Source organism: Panthera onca, chromosome B4, assembly GCF_046562875.1.
Source record: "Panthera onca isolate mPanOnc1 chromosome B4, mPanOnc1 haplotype 2, whole genome shotgun sequence".
NCBI lineage: Eukaryota > Metazoa > Chordata > Mammalia > Carnivora > Felidae > Panthera > Panthera onca.
In genome coordinates, this window is record NC_138345.1 from 5178314 (window position 1) to 5197091 (window position 18778).

Genomic DNA, 18778 nt, shown 5'->3' on the forward strand with positions numbered 1-18778 from the left:
GGGGCTGGAGGTGAGGGCTGAGCAGCTGCTGTTGTGTAAAGACCTGAAACTAACCACAGTTTACCTTCCCAGTCTCCCCTGGAAGTTGCAAGCTTTCAATAGATTCCAGAGTTCCAAAATAGTTCTGTCAGACAGATTCTGCCAGTGCAATGATTGTCCAGGGGAGTAAATAGATTCCTGATACTTCCTACTCTACCATCTTCCCAGAATCCTTTTTGAATAAATGTTTCCCTGGGCATGCAATTCTAGGCAGATGATTTTTCTCCTTAGCACTTTGAAGCTTTCTAGCTTTTTTTTTAAAGTTTATTTATTTCTTTTGAGAGAGAGAGAGAGAGAGAGAGAGAGAGAGAGAGAGAATCTCAAGTAGGCTCCACACTGTCAGCACAGAGCCTGATGTGGGGCTTAAACCCACGGACTCTGAGATCATGAAAGTCAGACGCTTAACTGACTGAGCTACTCAGGTTCCCCAAAGTTTTCTAGCTTTTAATGTTGACGTTCTATTGAAAAACCCACTGTGTGTCTAATTCCTGTTTCTTTGCCAGCAATGTGTCTTTTCTCTCAGGATACTTCATATCTTCTCTTTGTTTTGGTGCTCTGCAGATTTATCACAATGATTCTTTTTTTTTTTTTCAATATATGAAGTTTATTGTCAAATTGGTTTCCATACAACACCCAGTGCTCATCCCAAAAGGTGCCCTCCTCAATACACATCACCGACCCTCCCCTCCCTCCCACCCCCCCATCTACCCTCAGTTTGTTCTCAGTTTTTAAGAGTCTCTTATGCTTTGGCTGTCTCCCACTCTAACCTCTTTTTTTTTTTTTTTTCCTTCCCCTCCCCCATGGGTTTCTGTTACGTTTCTCAGGATCCACATAAGAGTGAAACCATATGGTATCTGTCTTTCTCTGTATGGCTTATTTCACTTAGCATCACACTCTCCAGTTCCATCCATGTTGCTACAAAGGGCCATATTTCATTCTTTCTCATTGCCATGTAGTACTCCATTGTGTATATAAACCACAATTTCTTTATCCATTCATCAGTTGATGGACATTTCGGCTCTTCCATAATTTGGCTATTGTTGAGAGTGCTGCTATAAACATTGGGGTACAAGTGCCCCTATGCATCAGTACTCCTGTATCCCTTGGGTAAATTCCTAGCAGTGCTATTGCTGGGTCATAGGGTAGGTCTATTTTTACTTTTTTGAGGAACTTCCACACTGTTTTCCAGAGCGGCTGCACCAGTTTGCATTCCCACCAACAGTCCAAGAGGGTTCCCGTTTCTCCACATCCTCTCCAGCATCTATAGTCTCCTGATTTGTTCATTTTAGCCACTCTGACTGGGGTGAGGTGATATCTGAGTGTGGTTTTGATTTGTATTTCCCTGATGAGGAGCGACGTTGAGCATCTTTTCATGTGCGTGTTGGCCATCTGGATGTCTTCTTTAGAGAAGTGTCTATTCGTGTGTTCTGCCCATTTCTTCACTGGATTATTTGTTTTTCGGGTGTGGAGTTTGGTGAGCTCTTTATAGATTTTGGATACTAGCCCTTTGTCCGATATGTCATTTACAAATATCTTTTCCTATTCCGTTAGTTGCCTTTTAGTTTTGTTGGTTGTTTCCTTTGCTGTGCAGAAGCCTTTTATCTTCATAAGGTCCCAGTAGTTCATTTTTGCTTTTAGTTCCCTTGCCTTTGGGGATGTGTCAAGTAAGAAATTGCTACGGCTGAGGTCAGAGAGGTCTTTTCACAATGATTCTTGGTATGGGTTTGTTTTTGTTTATCTTGCTTGGTGTCATTTCCCAAGTTTGACCTTTGGTGTCTTTGATGGCTTTAAGCCTTTCTGGAAAATAATCAGCCATTATCTCCCTATATCCTCTTCATCAATGTCCCTATTATCATCTTCTGGAGCTCCAGTCATGATCCTTGTTCTATCTGTCTAAGTCCAGGTTGCTATGTATAACGAAATACCGTAGACTGGGTGACAACAAACATTTATTTCCCACATTCTAGACACTGGAAATCCAAGATAAAGTGCCAGCATGATTGGGTTGTGGTGAGAGCCCACTGCATGGTTTACAGACTGCTACTGCCTTCTTGCCTTATCCTCACAGGGTTGAGAAAAAGAGAGCTCTGAGCCTTTACCTCTTCTTATAAGGACACTAATCCCCTCATGGCTACACCCTTATGACCTCATCTAAATGGAATTACCTTCCAAATGCCCCACCTCTGAGTATCATCACCCTCAGGATTATGATTTCAACATTTGAAGTTGAGAGGGTACAAACATTCATTCCATAGTTCTGTCCTTTATATCTTTAATCTCTGATTCACCATCCATTTCTCTGTGCTGTACTCTAGTATCTTCAGACTCATCTTTTAGTTCACTAATTTCTCCTTAGCAGGCTCTAATTTGATCTTTAACTTCTGTATTGATTTTTTTAAATAAATGTTTGAATGTTGATTATTTGTAGTTGATTAAATCCATTTATTGTTGACAAGTATTTACCAGGGTGAGTCAATAATCAGTTACAGAATTTGTATTTGAGAAGGATGGTTGCTTCAGAGTACCTCCTATTCAGTACCCTCTTCCCCTCCTGCACATACCTAAGACCCTTTTTGTTGTGAAAATCATACATCCATAAGTATATAAAGTGTTTATGTGCAGTTTAAGGATTAATCATAAAATGAAGACTCATGTGTATGCCAATCGGCTTAAGAAATAGAGTATTACCAGTAACTTAGAGGTCACTTGAGTGCCTTCCCCAGATGCCTTTATCTCCTCAAGAAATGAACACTATGCTGATGTTTGTAATAATCATTGTTTTGCTTTTATTTATGGCTTTACTGCATAAATAAGTATTCCCAAGTAATAAAATACCTAGGTTTTGTTTTGAATGTATTATATGTATTCTTCTCTACTATGCTTCTCACACAGTGTCATGTTTTTTATTTATGTTGATGCATGTAGCTAGAGTTCATCCACTTTTGGTATTAAAGTATTATATGGAAACACCACAGTTTATCCATTTTACTGTTTTCAGACATTTGGATTGTTTCTAGTGTTTTGCTATTACAAATAATAGTGCTAGAAATAACCTTGCACATGTCTCTTGATGCTCATGGAAAAGAGTTTCTTTATGGTATTTTCTTAGTAATGGCATTGCTGGGAGATAGCATATGTGTATCAATTTTGGATAATACCAAACTGTTTTCCAAAGTGACTGCACCAATTTATACTTCCACCGGCAGTAGGTGGGTTACTTTTTCACAATCTCACTAACATTTGTCCGTCTTAATTTTTAAAACTTTTAAATTGAATCCCAGGATAGATTTGAGGAGAATTGACATCTTGAAGATATTGAGTCTTCTTATCCAGAAACAATGTATATCTCTCTACTTATTTAGGTTTCTTTCAAAAAGTTTTATAATTTTTCTATATAAAGGAGTGACATATCTTTTGTTGATTTATTCCTAGGTACTTAACTTTGGGTGAGCAGGTGTGCTTTCTAAATGTTATCTTTTAAAAACATGTATTACCAAAATGCTTTTTGCAGGTACACAGAAAGAATATTGGTTCTTGAATATTGACTTTTAATTTGGCAATCCAGCTCCATCCTTAATAATTTATCTGTATATTATTATGATAAAATAACAATCATATATCTGAGAAAAATGAGCTTAAAAAGTTCACTTCAATCTGTATAATGTTTGCTTTTCTTGTCTTACTATATTGGTTAGGACTTCCTGTACAAGGTTGAAGAGTAGGCATTATACCGTGAAACTTTGTCTTGTTCCTATTTTGAAAGGGAATATTCAGGTTTGTCTATTTCTTCCTGAGTTACTTTTGGTAATTTTTTAAAAATAAGGACCTGCCACCTACACTTTCAAACTTACGAGCGTGAAGGCATTTTAAACCTTTTATTTATCTCCTCTTTTACATGCCTAATGTTATTTGTTTATCCTTTCTCTTTTATCCTTGATTAATTCTGCTAGAGGTTTGTTCATTTCAGTAGATTTTTTTCCAAAGAACCAAGTTTTGGATTTGTTGCATCTCTCTGATGTACCTCTGTTTTCAGTATTATTTGCATCTGCTTTTATCCTTATTATTTGCTTCCTTCTTCTATTGGACCTATTCTGCTTTTTAATCATGTCTGTAGTTGGATCCTTTGCATGTAATGTGAAACTTTCCTTATTTTCTAGTGTAAGTATTTATGGTGCTAAGTTTTCGGAAGATAGTGTTTTTGTTTTGTTTTGTCCTAATTTATTTTGTGTTATTTTTTTCTGACTTACATTCCTTGTGATGAGAGAAGGTGGTCTATATGATCTCTATCATTTGAAATGCACTGAGGCTGATTTTATGACCTGGCAACACATAGTTAGAGTTTATAAATGTTCCCTGGCAGCACCTGGGTGGCTCAGTTGGTTGAGTCTGATTTCTACGCAGGTCGTGATCTCGTGGTTCATGGGTTAGAGCCCCGAGTCGGGCTCTGTGCTGACAGCTTGCTCAGAGCCTGGAGCCTGCTTTGGATTCTGTGTCTCCCTCTCTCTCTCTGCCCCTCCCCTGCTCACGCTCTGTGTCTCTCTGTGTCTCTCAAAAATAAATAAATGTAAAAAAAAATGTATAAATGTTCTCTGTGTGTGGTATTCAGTTGTTAGACATAGTAGTCCATATTTGATCAAGTTTGTTAATTATTTTCAAAACTTTTATATTCTTACTGATTTATTTTCACATTTGACCCATCAAACACTTGGAGAGGTATGTTAAAAGCTTCCATTATGATCGTGTATTTGTTAATTTTTTTATTTTTAACAAAATTTTTAAAAATGTTTATTTATTTTTGAGAGAGACAGAGACAGAATGCGAGTGGGTTGGGACAGAGAGAGAGGGAGACACAGAATCCGAAGCAGACTCCGGGCTCCGAGCTGTCAGCACAGAGCCTGATGCGGGGCTTGAACTCACAAGCTGTAAGATCATGACCTGAGCTGAAGTCAGACATTCAACCGACTGAGCCACCCAGGCGCCCCTATTTGTTAATTGTTTTGATAGTTCTAATCATTTTTGCCTCATATATTTTGAGGTTATGCTTTACAGGTACACAGGCTTAGAATTGGTACCATTCTGTGTTAAGTGATCTCTCTCTATTTACTGATTATACTAACCTCTTTAACATGCATCCTCAATGTGTAAATGTTAATTCATATCCACAGCCTCCTCCCAGCAATACAAGAACCTTGGAGATGCTTTAATGCCATCACCCATTACCAGTTTCTTTTTGTTTGAATAAGTCTTTATTTCATCATCTTTCTTAAATGACAGTTTTGTGCAACATAGAATTCTGGGTAGTTATCATTACCTGTCTTCCGTATTTCATTGCTGTTGTTGAGGATTTAGCCAATACTCAAATTTGCATGCCTTTGTTGATTTTTTTTTTTTTTTTTTTTTTTTTTTTTTTTTTTTTAAGAATTAACAGTGAAGAGGTACCTGGTGGCTCAGTTGGTTAAGCATCCAACTCGGATTTGGCCTAGGTGGTGATCTCATAGTTTCATGAGTTCAAGCCCCACATCGGGCTCTGTGCTTGTAGCATGGAGCCTGCTTGGGATTCTCTCTCTCTCCCTCTCTCTCTCTCTCTTTCTCTCTCTCTCTCTGTCCTTCCCTGGCTCACACTGTCTCTGTCTCTCTCAAAATAAATAAATAAATGTAAAAAATTAAAAAAAAAAAAGAATTAGCAGTGAAGACATGTGGGTCTGGAATTTTTTGGAGTTGTTTTAAGCTACAATTTTAACTCTCTAAAATATAAGACAACTCAGGTTATCAATTCCTGAGTGAACTTTGGTATTTGTGTTTCAACGAATTTGTCCATTTTATCTAAGTTGTCATATTTACAGGCATAAAGTTTTTCATAATAAAACTTTGTGACCCATCGGTATCTGTAGGATCTGCAGTGATGTTCCTTTTCATTCCAATGTTGAGAATCAATGTTTATTCACTTTTCTTCTTGATCAGTCTGGCTAGAGGTTTAGGATTCTATTGATCTATTGAAATACCAGCTTTTAGTTTAGTTGATATTGTCTGTTGTTTTTTTCTGCATTCAATTTCATTGATTTCTGCTCTTATCATTACATTCCCTTCCTTATGCTTACTTTAGGTTTAATTTGTTCATTGTTGTCTGGTTTCTTAAGGTGGAAGCTTAGATCATTGATTTGAGACTTTTCTTCTTTTCTGATATAAGTACTTAGTATGATTAATTTCTGTCTATGATCTCTTTGAGTTCCACAAATTATGTTATTTAAATGTATTTTTATTATTTTCAATTAAAAATTTTTCTATCTTACCCTTCTAATTTCTTTTTTGACCTGCAGATTATTTATAATAATATAATAAAATTATTAATATAATAATTTATTGAATTTCCAGATATTTTTATCCAGAGGATTTTCCAGATATTTTTCTGTTAGTGCATTCTAATTTAATTCCATTGTGGTTACAGGACATATTTTGTGTAATTTCAATGATTTGGAAATTTGTTGAGGTTTACTTTATGGCCCACAGCATGGTCTCTCTTGTGAATGTTCCATATGTATTTGAAAAGAATGCGTATTCTGGTTGTTGGATGGGCGTGTCTTCTGTAAATGCCAATTAGATTAACATTTTGATCTTCTATATGTTTACTGCTTCTTTTTCTATTTTTTTTTAACTGGAGGAATAGTGTTAAAGTCTCTAACTATAATCCCGGATTTGTATTTTTCTTCTTTCAGTTCTATCACATTTGCTTTATGAATTTTGAAGCTCCATAATGTAGGTACAGACACCATTAGGATTTCTATGTCTTCCTGGTGAATTAACCCCCTTATTATGTAATGTCCCTCCTTATCCCTGGTAATATTCCTTATTCTGATGTCTACTTTGCCGTTCATACAAATACTCCACATTTCTTCTGATTATTGTTTGCATGGTATATCTTTTTCAATCCTTTTTCTCCTAACATATCTTTGCCTGTATATCCTAAGTGGCTATTTTGTAGTCAGCATATAGTTGAGTTTTTTTTTTTAATTTAATTGAACAACCTCTGTTTTTTAATTGGTGTGGTTAGATCACTTATATTTAATGTAATTTTTGATGTGGCTGGATTTAAGCCTACCATTTTTCTAGATGTTCCTGTTTGTTCCATCTGATCATTGTTCATTTTTCCTCTTAACTCCCTTTTTTTGGTTGATTATTATTTATTATCCCACTTTATCTTCATTGGTTTATTATGTGTACCACTTTAAATTATTTTTAGTGATTTTGCTAAGGTAAAGAATATACATCTTTATTTTATCAGAGGTTACCTTCAAATAATATTACAGCATCTCACATATAGTTAAGAACTCTACCAATGCATAGTTAACAATTTCTCCCTCCCATTTTTTTGTTGTCATACATTGTACTCTTATATATTCTATAAATGCAATACTTTGCTACTATTTTTGTTTTAAATAGTCAAATATTTTTAGAGTGATTTAAAAGAAATAATATATTTTATTTACCTCCATTTTAATCCTTTCCAGAGCTTTTTTTTTTCAGATATCCAAGTTTCTGTTTAGGATTATATTCCTTTTGCCCAAAGAACTTTTTAAAGTGTTGCTTATGGTGTAAGTCTGCTGGTGATGAATCCTTCTACTCTTTGTTTGTCAGGGAAAGTCTTTATTTTGTTTTTATTTTTGAAAGATATTTTCCTGGTTATAGAATTTCTGGAATGACAGATTATTTTGTTTTGTTTTATTTTAGGACTTTCAACATGTCACTCCATTTTCTTGTGGCTTGCATAATTTCTGATAAGAAGTCTGCTTAAATTCTTATCTTTGTTCTTCTATGTGGAAAGTCTCTTTATCCACTTTATCATAATTTTTCTTTATCTTTGTTTTTCAGCAGTTTGAGTATGATGTGTTTCAGGATGAGGGTTTTTGGGTGGGAGAGGGGGGTGGACATTTACCTTGTTTGGTGTTCTCTGAGATTCCTGGATCTGTGATTTAATATCTTTTATAAATTTGGGGATATTCTCAACTATTATCTCTTCAGATATTTCTTGTGCTTCATTCTCTCTTGTTTCTGGAATTCTGATCACACATAGATTAGCCTATTTTCTGTTGTCCTACAGATCTTAGATACTTTGTTCCATTTTGTTCTCTCTCATTTTTTCTCTTTGTGTTTTGTTAGAGTAATTTCTACTGACCTATATTCAAGTTAACTGATTCTTTGGCTGTGTCTTTGGCTTTGTGCCATCAGTGTTCTGATAAGTCTGTCAAAACCTTTCTTCATTTCTATTACTGATTTTTTTTTAAATTTCTAACATTTCCATTTGACACTTTCATATGGTTTCCACCTCTCAACTGAAATTCCACATTTGTTCAGAAATACCATCCATCCTTTCCACTGAGCCATTAGCATGTGGATGATATTTATTTTAACTTTCAGTCTCATAGTTCCGATTTGGGGGTCATCTCTGAATCTTGTTATTGCTTTGTCCCTTAATAGTGGGATTGTGTCGTTGCTGCTTTTTTTGAGTGTCATGTAATTTTTAATTGAATGCTGGACCATGTGTGTAGAACTGAGATACATAGTATTTATGCCTGAAAATGAGAAAGCTTCTCCTGCTAGACTGATAGTGTGGGGGGATTGGTCAGTCTAGTCAGGTTTTGAATTGGGTTTGGATTTTGTTGTTCTGTGGTTACCTTCAGAACACCACTGGCTTCAAATTCCTCTAGTGGTAACTTGTGGTTAGGGCGGGGGCTGGAGTGCCAGAGGGCTTCTCTATGTCCCTAATCCTCCCTCATCTTTTGTCCTTCTCTCTGTATCTAAACCACAAGAGGACTTCTCTACACCCTTGCTCACCACACCCTCAGTGATTGACTGCTGTGCTTGTTACTTGGTGCTCACTTGCTGGAGGTGGTGGGGTCAGGAGAAGTTTGCTGTTGTCCTAGTCCTATCCCAGTCTTAGGATGCCTTGTGTATCTGGCTCTCGGGGTTGGAGCTTTCAATATATGGCTCCTTACTTTCATGGCATGCAACTTCTCCCTTATATCTTTAACAGGTTTTGTGTAGAAAAAAAGCTTCCTTCCCCTTGTCCCACAGTAGTGGACCTCCAGTGGAATTGGTATAGGATCCTGAGCCAGGACCAAGTATGTGTGGGTTTATTTCTGGACTTGGTATTCTGTTTCATCAATCAATATATTTGTCTGTTAATCTTGACACCAATACTACTATGTCTTGATTATTGTAGCTTTATAATAAATCTTGAAGTCAGGTAGTATAAATCCTGCAACTTTGTTAATCATTTTCAAAGTTGGGTTTGGTCCTTTACTGAATTTTAGAATAAGTATATCAGTTTCTACCAAAAAAAAAAAAAAAAAATCCCTTTGAAAGTTAGATTGGAATCGCATCAAATCTAGAGATCAAGTTGGGGAAGAAGTGACATCATAATAATATTGAGTCTTCTCAATATCTATAAACAGTATCTCTCTCAATTTATTTAAGTCTTCAGTAATTTATCTCAGAAATTTTATATAGTTTTTGGTTACCAGTTTTGCACATTTTTTTTTGTCAGATGTATTCCTAAATATTTCCAAATTTTTATGTCAACACAAATGGTATTTTTTTTCAGTTTTTAACTTCTTATTGCTAGTATTTTATATATTGACATTTGTGAGTTAATTGTGTATTCTGAAGCCTTGCTAACCTCACTTCTTCTAAGAGCATTTTTGTAGATTCCATAGGATTCTCTATGGAGATGATCATGTCATGAGATTATTTGAGTATATTTCATGATTTCATTTTATCCACTCGGCTTACTAACTGTAATTCTTTGTTGTATTATTTTGGTGGTTGGTTTAGGATTTATAGCGTATTTACCTCATCACAGCTCACCTTCATGTGACATTATACTGCTTTGCATATGCAGTTCTTATGGACCTTAAGCAATATACTTCCATTTCTCTTCTAGCCTTTGTGCTATTGTTGTCATACATTTTACCTCCACATATGTTATAAACGCCACAATAGATTATTATTATTTTTGCTTTAAACAGTTGGTTATTTTACTGGCTACAGATTTTAATAGATACTTCCTCTGTATTATTCATCATTTCTGGGTGTTTTGTAGCAGGAGAGTTTTTATTTAGAATATCTACTCTGTCATTTTGCCGAAAAAGGAAACCTACTAGTGGTCTTTCCATTGTGAACATGCCTCAAGAAAAGATAACAATTGATATATGACTGCACAAGGGTATCAAGACATTGAAGCCAGCCCAGTCAGCCACACAATGACCAGTTACTTACTATACAAAGCTAAACTCATAAATATAACAGAGATAATACATTTGATTGTACCAATAACCTTTCTTTCTAGAGGCCTTAATCATATCTTTCGATACTCAATTATAATTTCTGTATATATTCTCTCAGAACATTATTCCTTCGATATTCCGTGTAAGCACGTCTTGCCTCATTTATAATATTGTGAGTTCCTTGTGGAACATAATATTATGGTGAATGGATTTCACAGTTCTCTGCTGCTCCCACAGTGCTAGGTAGGCCTGGTAGGTCATAGGTGTCTTCTGGGGTTAGTGGCTTATGAATACACAGAGAGGAATGGATGAAGTAATGAAAATAGCAGTAAACTTAAGGTTCTGCGATTTTGAAAATTCTCAAGTAGCCAAAAAAATCATATACAAGCCCCAGTGATCACAAATGAAGTCACCAAAATAGCGTGGAGGGCCACACCTCTCTCTATTTCACAGAACCTGTGAATCAGACTCCTCTGTCAAGTTGATTTACACAGTCTAATATATTAAGTATCCTTGGCCCAGTCTCATATCCAGAGTTCAAAAGGTATCCTGTTAGCATGCCCTTCCCGTTCTTTAAGGACAGTCGGAATCCATTCCCATCTTTTCCCTCTTATTCTACCAAGTATATGTCCACAGCATGCCAAGTGTGTTAAGATACAAAGAAGAATAAGATGTAATTTCTCCCCTCAAGAAGCTCACTGTGATGCTGACACATCAAAAGCATAAAGGCCTTGTGTTCACAGTAATCCATTTTCCTTCATTTTTCTAGCTGAAATGCCAGCCAAGCCAACACATTTATTTCCTTTTGGCACTCACTTTGTTAATCATTTTCAAACTTGAGTTTGGTAAACTCTCTATATCCAGGTCATTATCTTTAACTCATCAATTCTTTTCTTTCTCTCTCAGGCTCACTAACAGAAATTCCCAATCCACTTTTTGTGTGGCAGATGAATTCATCATAGTTCAAGTCCTTAAATATTGATTTTTGAGGGATCAGAATAGTTGAGTGGCTAGAAGGTAAAGAGCAAAGAAAAGAGAAAGAATGAAATAGACTCTATACTTGTAAGACTCAAGAGGAAATCTGCCCCCTCCTCTCTTCCTTATTGACACTGTCTTGATTCAGGATTTCATCACCACTTACTGGAACTATTACAAAAGTTTCCAACTTAGCTTCCTGCCTTCAGACCCTTCTGACCACAGTTTACTCTTCACATTCTTTACAAGAGTAATCTTTCTACCATGTAGGTCCAATAATGTCCCTCCTGCCCAGAGACCTTCAATGGCTTCCTACTGCTCGAAAGATCAAGTCTTTCCTAATAGAAAACATTCAAATAACGTCAACCATGTTTAATGAGTAACATGGATATGACTCCCAAGTGTATATACTGGGGGGGGGGGGGGTGGGGGGGGTGGGGGGTGGTTATACATGTTTTCACTGAGTTACTCACTATTTGGTAAGATCAATTTGGCAAAGGTGATTTAGCCCAAACAAGTTAGTTGAAAGTGATGATTTGATTGAAAAAGAATATCCCCAGGAGTATTTCTTCCATTTTTTGTTTTTAGATGTTGAGGCATTTTCCCTGCCCTTTTTTGCTCTGTATAGCTTATTTTCATCCAGTTATTCCTACTGTGTGCTTTTTAGAACATCAAATATTTAAAAAAACTTTTATTTTATATATATGTATATGTATATACATGTATGTATATATGTACATATGTATGTATATATGTATACAGAGAGAGAGAGGGAGAGAGAGAGAGGGGGAGAGAGAGAGAGGAAGAGGGAGAGAGGGAGGGAGAGGGAGAGAGAGAGGGAGAGGGAGAGGGAGAGAGAGAGGGAGCGGGAATCTTAAGCAGGCTCCGTGCTCAGCTCCCAATATAGGGCTCAATCCCACGATCCTGGGATCACGACCTGAGCTGAAATCAAGAGTCAGCTGCTCGATCGACTGAGCCACCCAGGTGCCTCAGAACATCCAACATTTTGAAACGACCTAAATATCCAGCCTACACACATCTCTAGCCATAAGGAACTGTTTAAACAAACTGCAAAAATGTTATAAAATTTATGTATAAAACATTATAATATGTATAAAAGTATGCACAAATGTTATATATGGTAACTTTATAGAACGCATTTGCAAACTTTATGAAGTCATGAAAACATTGCCAAACAAGATCAGCTATAATTAATTAAAAATGAATCTGAGAAAACCCCCAAATTCTACATCTTTTTTTGTGCTACTTCTTTTGTAGTTTGATTTTCTCTTTACAAAGGCAATTTAAATTATGAGAGAAAAATAAGAAAAGGCAGACAACTAAGCAGACTTACACTCACACACACATGACCCATAGTATCTCCCTGCTCAATGACAACTACTTAAGGATCTTCTAGTAAAAACTGAATAATATGATGCATATTATTTGAAAGGAACTTCACTTTGCTTATGCAGTCCTCCACTGTTGAACACTTAGGTTGATTTCAATAAATCCCATATTTTGTGCATTAAAGTTTTCATCAGTGTTTTGTTATGAGTAGCAGCACAAAGCAATTATAACTAGATAAGATGGATTTCAAATAAAAAAAAGGAAAGGTTTGAGTAAAACTCCCTAGAATTCTGCAAACAATGGTTTAAAAAATGTTTAAGCACACACAAGTTGTAAAACCACCCCAAAGTGTACTAACACCCTGTACAACGAAACCCAAGTTGGTGAGATATATTTATCTTCAAACAAATCATCATTTTCTCCAGCTGCTTTTGGAAAATCATCTTCAACCTTTCAGGTTGTGAGGATCTTTAAGAATTAAATTACTTCATGCTCAAGTTGATGGGTTTCCCCTCCAAATCATGCCTTTTGAATGAGAACAGATAACAGCAACTTGCTGTGTCTGTTAGCACTGCAAACTAGCAGGAGCATATCTGAGACTGTATTATTTGCTCAGCTGGTGATAAGGAATGGGCTTCTCTCTATAATTTCTGACCAGGATCATAGTACCAAGTAGCAAATTTAATCATTTGTATCCACTTCCCTTCCTAGCTCATTGAAAAACGTTGGGCACAGTCTACTCTGTTAGCTCTCTGTTCATCTTTTCCCTAATACTCTGTTGTCTTGATTACTGTGACCTTATTAATAAGTCTCAGAGTCAGAAGTATTATTTCCAATTCAGTTGTTTTTCAAAGTTGTTTTGGCTACACTGTGCCTTATGCATTTTCATGTGAAATCTGCCATCAGTTTGTTGATTTCTGCAAAAAGCCTGCTGAAATTCTGACCTGGGTTGGGGGAGGGGAGTGTTACCTTAACAATATTGGGTTGTCCAGTCCATGAGCATGGTATACAGTCTCCATCTGTTTAGGTCTGCTTTCATTTCTCTGAGCAGTGGTCGGTGGTTTTTAGTGTCCAGGTCTTTCTCACCTTTTGTCAGATTTATCCGTAAGCGGGTCGTACTGTTTGATGCTATTGAAAATGATTCCTATTTTTTAAATTTCAATTTCCAATGGCTCATTGCTAATGTATAGAAATGTAACTGATTTTCACAGACTAATGTTTTGTCTACAGCAACCAAGGCTTAAAGAACAGCTGATGTTCAAAATAAGTGTAAGAAGAATTCAGCTCAGATCATCTTTTCAACAAATAGTGCTAGAACAGTTGGATATCCATTCGCAAAACAAAACCTGAAACCAAACCAATAGGGAAGCTTCAATTATATAGAAAAGCTTCAATTATATAGAAGCTTCATTATATAGAAAATTACTCAAAAAGGAATCACAGACATAAATGTAAAACCTTAAAGCTATAAAACCTCTAGAAGAAAATCTTTGTGACCTTGAGTTTGGCAAAGATTTCTTAGAGATGACACTGAAAGCTATTAAAATACATAAAAGAAAAATTAATAAATTGAGCTTTCTCAGAATTAAAAATTTCTGTTCTTCATCAGATACTGTTAAGAGAATGAAAAGATAAGCCACAGACTCTGAGAAAATATTTGCAAATCATATCTGATAAAGGTCTTGTATCCAAAATATATAAAGAATGCTGGAAACTCAATAACAATTCAACTCAATTTTTAAAAGGGCAAGAGGTTTAACCAGATGCTTTACCAAAGAAGATACATTGGTGGCAAATAAGCACATGTGAAGATGCTCAACATTATTAGCTATTAGAAAAATGCAAATTAAAATTACAAGGGTCTACTACCCACCTATTAGAATGGGTACGACTAAAGAGACTGATGAACCACACACACACACAATTTGGCAAATATATGAGGTGATGAATGTGTTAAACTTATGATGGAAATCATTTCACAAGAAGTACGTATATTAAATCATTGTATTGTACACCTTAAATTTACATGATGTTATATGTCAATTAAATCTCAGTAAAGCTGGGAAAATATTTTAAAGGAAAAAAAAAAAACTGATCATACCGAGTGCTGACAAAGATGTGGAAGAATTGGAACTCAGACACTTGCTGGTGGGAATGTAAAAATTAAACACATACATGCCCCATGATTCAGCCACTCCACTCCCACCTTCTCTACCCAAGAGAAATGAAAGCCTGTGTCCACACAAAACCTACATATGAATGTTCATCACAGCTTTAAATGTAATAGCTTCAAACCAGAAACAACCCAGATGTCCAGTAAGAACTGAATGGATAAACAAACAGTGTGATACCCATGCAATGAAATACTACTCAGCAATAAAAAGGAGTGAACTATTGATACAAAGGACAAGACGGAGGGAGAATTATCAGAATAATGACTATGCGTGAAAGTAGCCAGACAAGAAAGAGTACACATTGGATGATTCCATATATATAAAATTCTAGAAATCACAGCAAGCCAAAAGTGAAAGGCCATGGTGGTGGCCTGGGGGGGATAGAGCATCACGCAGGACAAGAGGAAACTTTCGGTGGCGATGATTATATTGACCTTCTTGATCATGACGGTTCCACAAGTGTATACATTTACCTCTAAACCCATCAGATCATGCAATTAAATGTATGAAGTTTATTATATCCTGTATTTCAATAAAACGGTTCAAGAAACACAGGAAACATCAGGAGCAGCTGAATGGCAGCAGTACCTTGGTGAGGCCAACAACCACGCTGTGGCTGATGAGCTTTGGAGACCTTTCCTCTGCGCTTGGAAGGGTACAGCTCAGCCTGGCTGGGCTCAGACTAAAGCTGCACCTCACTTCCACATCGTGCGGGTACAGTTGCCCCGGTCTGCTGGCTACCCCGCACGCTGGCTAGCGAGCTGAGAGGAACTGACTAGGTCACCAACACAAGTCAGATTCTCAGATGTGGGGGGAAATCCATAGTGTCAAGAAAATAAAACTTCATGAAAGCCCGCAGAGCTACAGGGTTCACACCAACCCAGCCGCAGCAGCAGCAGCCGTGGATGGATAGCTCTGATCACCTACTGGGCCGACAGACTGGACCGACTCGGTGTAAATGATGGAGAGTCTTGCCTTACACACACACACACACACACACACACACGCACGCACGCACACACATCACGGGGTTAACCAGCTCCCGGAGAGTGTACGATGGGTGGATGGCCTTCAGTGAATCCCTGCCCCCCCCCCCCCAATTCTATGCACGTGCATTGATGCATTTTTCTGGGGAGAGGGTTCCGAGCCCTGTTGGGACCCTCAGGTCGCTTCCTGACTGTAAAAGGATCAAGAAACGCTGACAAGGACAAAGCCAGACCGTCTATGCTTTCTCCTCCCTGCTCTCTAGCTCCCCGGGATGAGAACCTGGGAGTCACTCGTTCGGGTCTTCCTGCTGAGATTACATCTGACGACCCACGTTCGTCGCGAGCGCACCGAGCCATCACCGGCTTGGTCTCTTCCCCGCTGGCCCGGGTGCGCGGACCCCAGGCTGCTAACCCTTTCGCGGTTTCCTGCTGCTTAGGAATCTGCACTCACCGGCCGCACACGTTTTCTCTCCGCAGGGACGCAGCCCCCACCCCGTCCTACCGCCGCGCTCCGGGTCCGAGGGCAGAGACCCAGAGACCGGGGGTCTTCCTCGGACCCCCGCGGGCTCTGCCAGCGGTGTAGACGGCACCGTTTTCCCCCGGGGGGTGGGGGGTGGGGGGCTCAGACAGCCGCCTTCCCAGATTTCTCCGAGCGCCTGGGAACCTCCGGCCCGGAGCCCCGCTGGCGACCCCGGCTCCGTCCCTTCGCCTCGGAAGCGGGGAAGGCGCGGCTCGCGTGCCGGGGGTGCGGGCCCTCCCCGCCGCCCCGTCCACGTGTCCCCGCGCGTGGGCGCAGCGTCGGGTCCTGGGCACCGACCCGCGGCCGCGGTAGGTGGGGCGCCCCCGCCGCCTCTCCCCCCCACCCCTCCCCGCCCCGCCGGGGACGCGCGCCTCTCCCTACCGGGCGTCGCCGGCGGCCGGAGCAGCAGCAGCAGCAGCAGCAGCAGCGGCAGCGGCGCGGGGAGGGCGCGGAGCCCGCAGCCCTGGGGCGGCCGCCGGCCCATGTCCGCACGCTCGGCCGCGCTCCGGCCCGCCGGCCCCCGGGCTCGCGGCCGCCCCGACGCCCCGCCGGCCGCGCGGGCAGATGCCCGACCGTCCCCGAGGCGGTGGCGGGCGCCACTCCCGGGACTGGCCGCCCCGCCAGTCGCATTCGCTTTCGCTTTTGCTTTGGCCCCCGGAGGGCTGGGGAGAGGTGCGGAGCCGTGACAGATGGGTGACTCAGCATCCCCACCCCCTCCTCTCGGAAAAGCCCCGCCGCCGCCGCCGCCGCCGCCGCCGGGCCCCCCGCGCCGCCGCCCGCGTCCCCGGAGCGCCCCGGGCTGCGCGGAGAGGGGTCCGCATCGCCACCTGCGCAGGCCCGCGGTCCTGCCCCTCCGCCTGTCTCCGCGCCCCCGGGGTCCCCACTCGGCCACCGGGGCTCGTGTCCCCTCGCACAGGGCGTTCGCGACGCAAACTCTTATCAGCGAGCGCGGCTGGTGGGCGTTCACACCTGATTGCTGCGGCGCCCCGGGCACCTCCCCTCTCGCTGGTCCCCGCCTGTCGCTCCGACCGCCGCTTTGCCGGTGTCCCTGCACTTCTGGGCCGGAGACCGGCTGGCGGGCGAGTGGCCCTGAGCTCCGCTGGTGTCGTCCGGTCTCCGTGGGCGACGGCGGAGGTGTCGCCGCGCTGTGGCCGGTCGGGCCGCCTGCCTCCTGTGCCACCTGCGCTTTGTCCAAATCCGGGGGCGCCTTTCTTCCCCAAGGAAATTGCAGACATTTGAAGGGGGCGTGGAGGGCTCGGGGGGAGCAACGAAAGGCCCGGCAGTTCGCGTCTCTGTGCCCCGGTGCCTCTCGTCAGACAAGCGCTCCTAGTTTTCCGTCTGCCTCTTTGGCAGGCGGGTTATTTTCCCTTCTTGGGATCTCAAGCGGCGCCTGAAGTTGTTTCGAGCCGGTCTGTGATGAGAAAGCTCAGAAACTCCCGGTCACAGGACTGACATTAGGCAAGACGGGGCCTCTCTGCTCCGCGTTCCGTTCCCCCGGTGGGAGCATCTCCAGTGACTGCCATATAGTATCCCAACCAGGAAGGGGACCTCAATGCGATCCGTGGGCCTTGTTCGAATTTTGTCAGGTTCCCATGCGTCCGTTCGCGTGTGGATTCAGTTCTGTGCAGGTGTGACACATGCGGATCCGTCTGTGACCAACGCTGTCAAGACGCAGAAGGGATGGGCCACAAGGAGGGATCCGTCCTTGTTACTTTTATGGCCACAGCCACCCTCCTCTCACACCCTCCCTGAGCCCTGGCAACCGCCGATCTATGCTCTATGTCTGTGATTTTGTCATTCGAAGAATGCGTGTGAGAGGCGGACTTTCTTCACTCAGCATAATCCCCTTGAGATCTCTATCAGAGATCTTGCCCTGTGAGAAGTTGCATTTGTGAATAGCACTCATGATGGTTTCTGTCTTTTTTTTTTTTAATTTATTTTTGAGAGAGAGAGAGAGAGAGAGAGAGGGCGCAGGGGAGGGGCATAGACAGAGGAAGAGAGAGGATCTAAAGTGGGCTCTCTGCTGACAACAGCGAGCCTGATGGGGGGCTGGAACTCACAAACGGTGAGATCATGACCTGAGCCGGGAACTCGCCAACCCATAGATCAGACAGACGCTCAGCCGACTGAGCCACCCAGGTTCCCCGCTGGTTTCTTTTTTTAAAGGTAGGAGCTCTGCCATCCGCCATGCAACAGCCCTGTGCTATTACACATGCATTCGTTTCCTAGGGCTGGTGTAGCAAAGTACCAAAGCTAGGTGGCTTAAGACAGCACACTGATTCTCTCACAGTTGTGGAGGTCAGGAGTGTTGGCTGGGCCACGCTCTCTTGGAAGGCTCTCCAGGCAGATCCTCCCCTGCCTCTTCCAGATTCTGGTGTTTGCTGGCAATTCTTGGTGTCCCGGGGCTGGTACATGTGTCCTTCCAGGTACATGGCCATCTTCTCCTGTATATCT

General features: G+C 41.0%; 1 protein-coding gene across 3 annotated transcripts in view; it reads right to left on the reverse strand.

Moving 5' to 3' along the window:
- IL15RA (interleukin 15 receptor subunit alpha) overlaps positions 1-17285 on the reverse strand; it is a 50205-nt gene extending 32920 nt beyond the window's left edge. For all 3 annotated transcript variants that reach the window (XM_060659370.3, XM_060659369.3, XM_060659368.3), the window contains exon 1: positions 16706-17285. In XM_060659370.3, coding sequence (XP_060515353.1) covers positions 16706-16808 — 103 coding nt within the window. In that variant the 5' untranslated portion in view covers positions 16809-17285. The remainder of the gene's footprint in view (positions 1-16705) is intronic.
- Positions 17286-18778: the final 1493 nt, after the last annotated feature.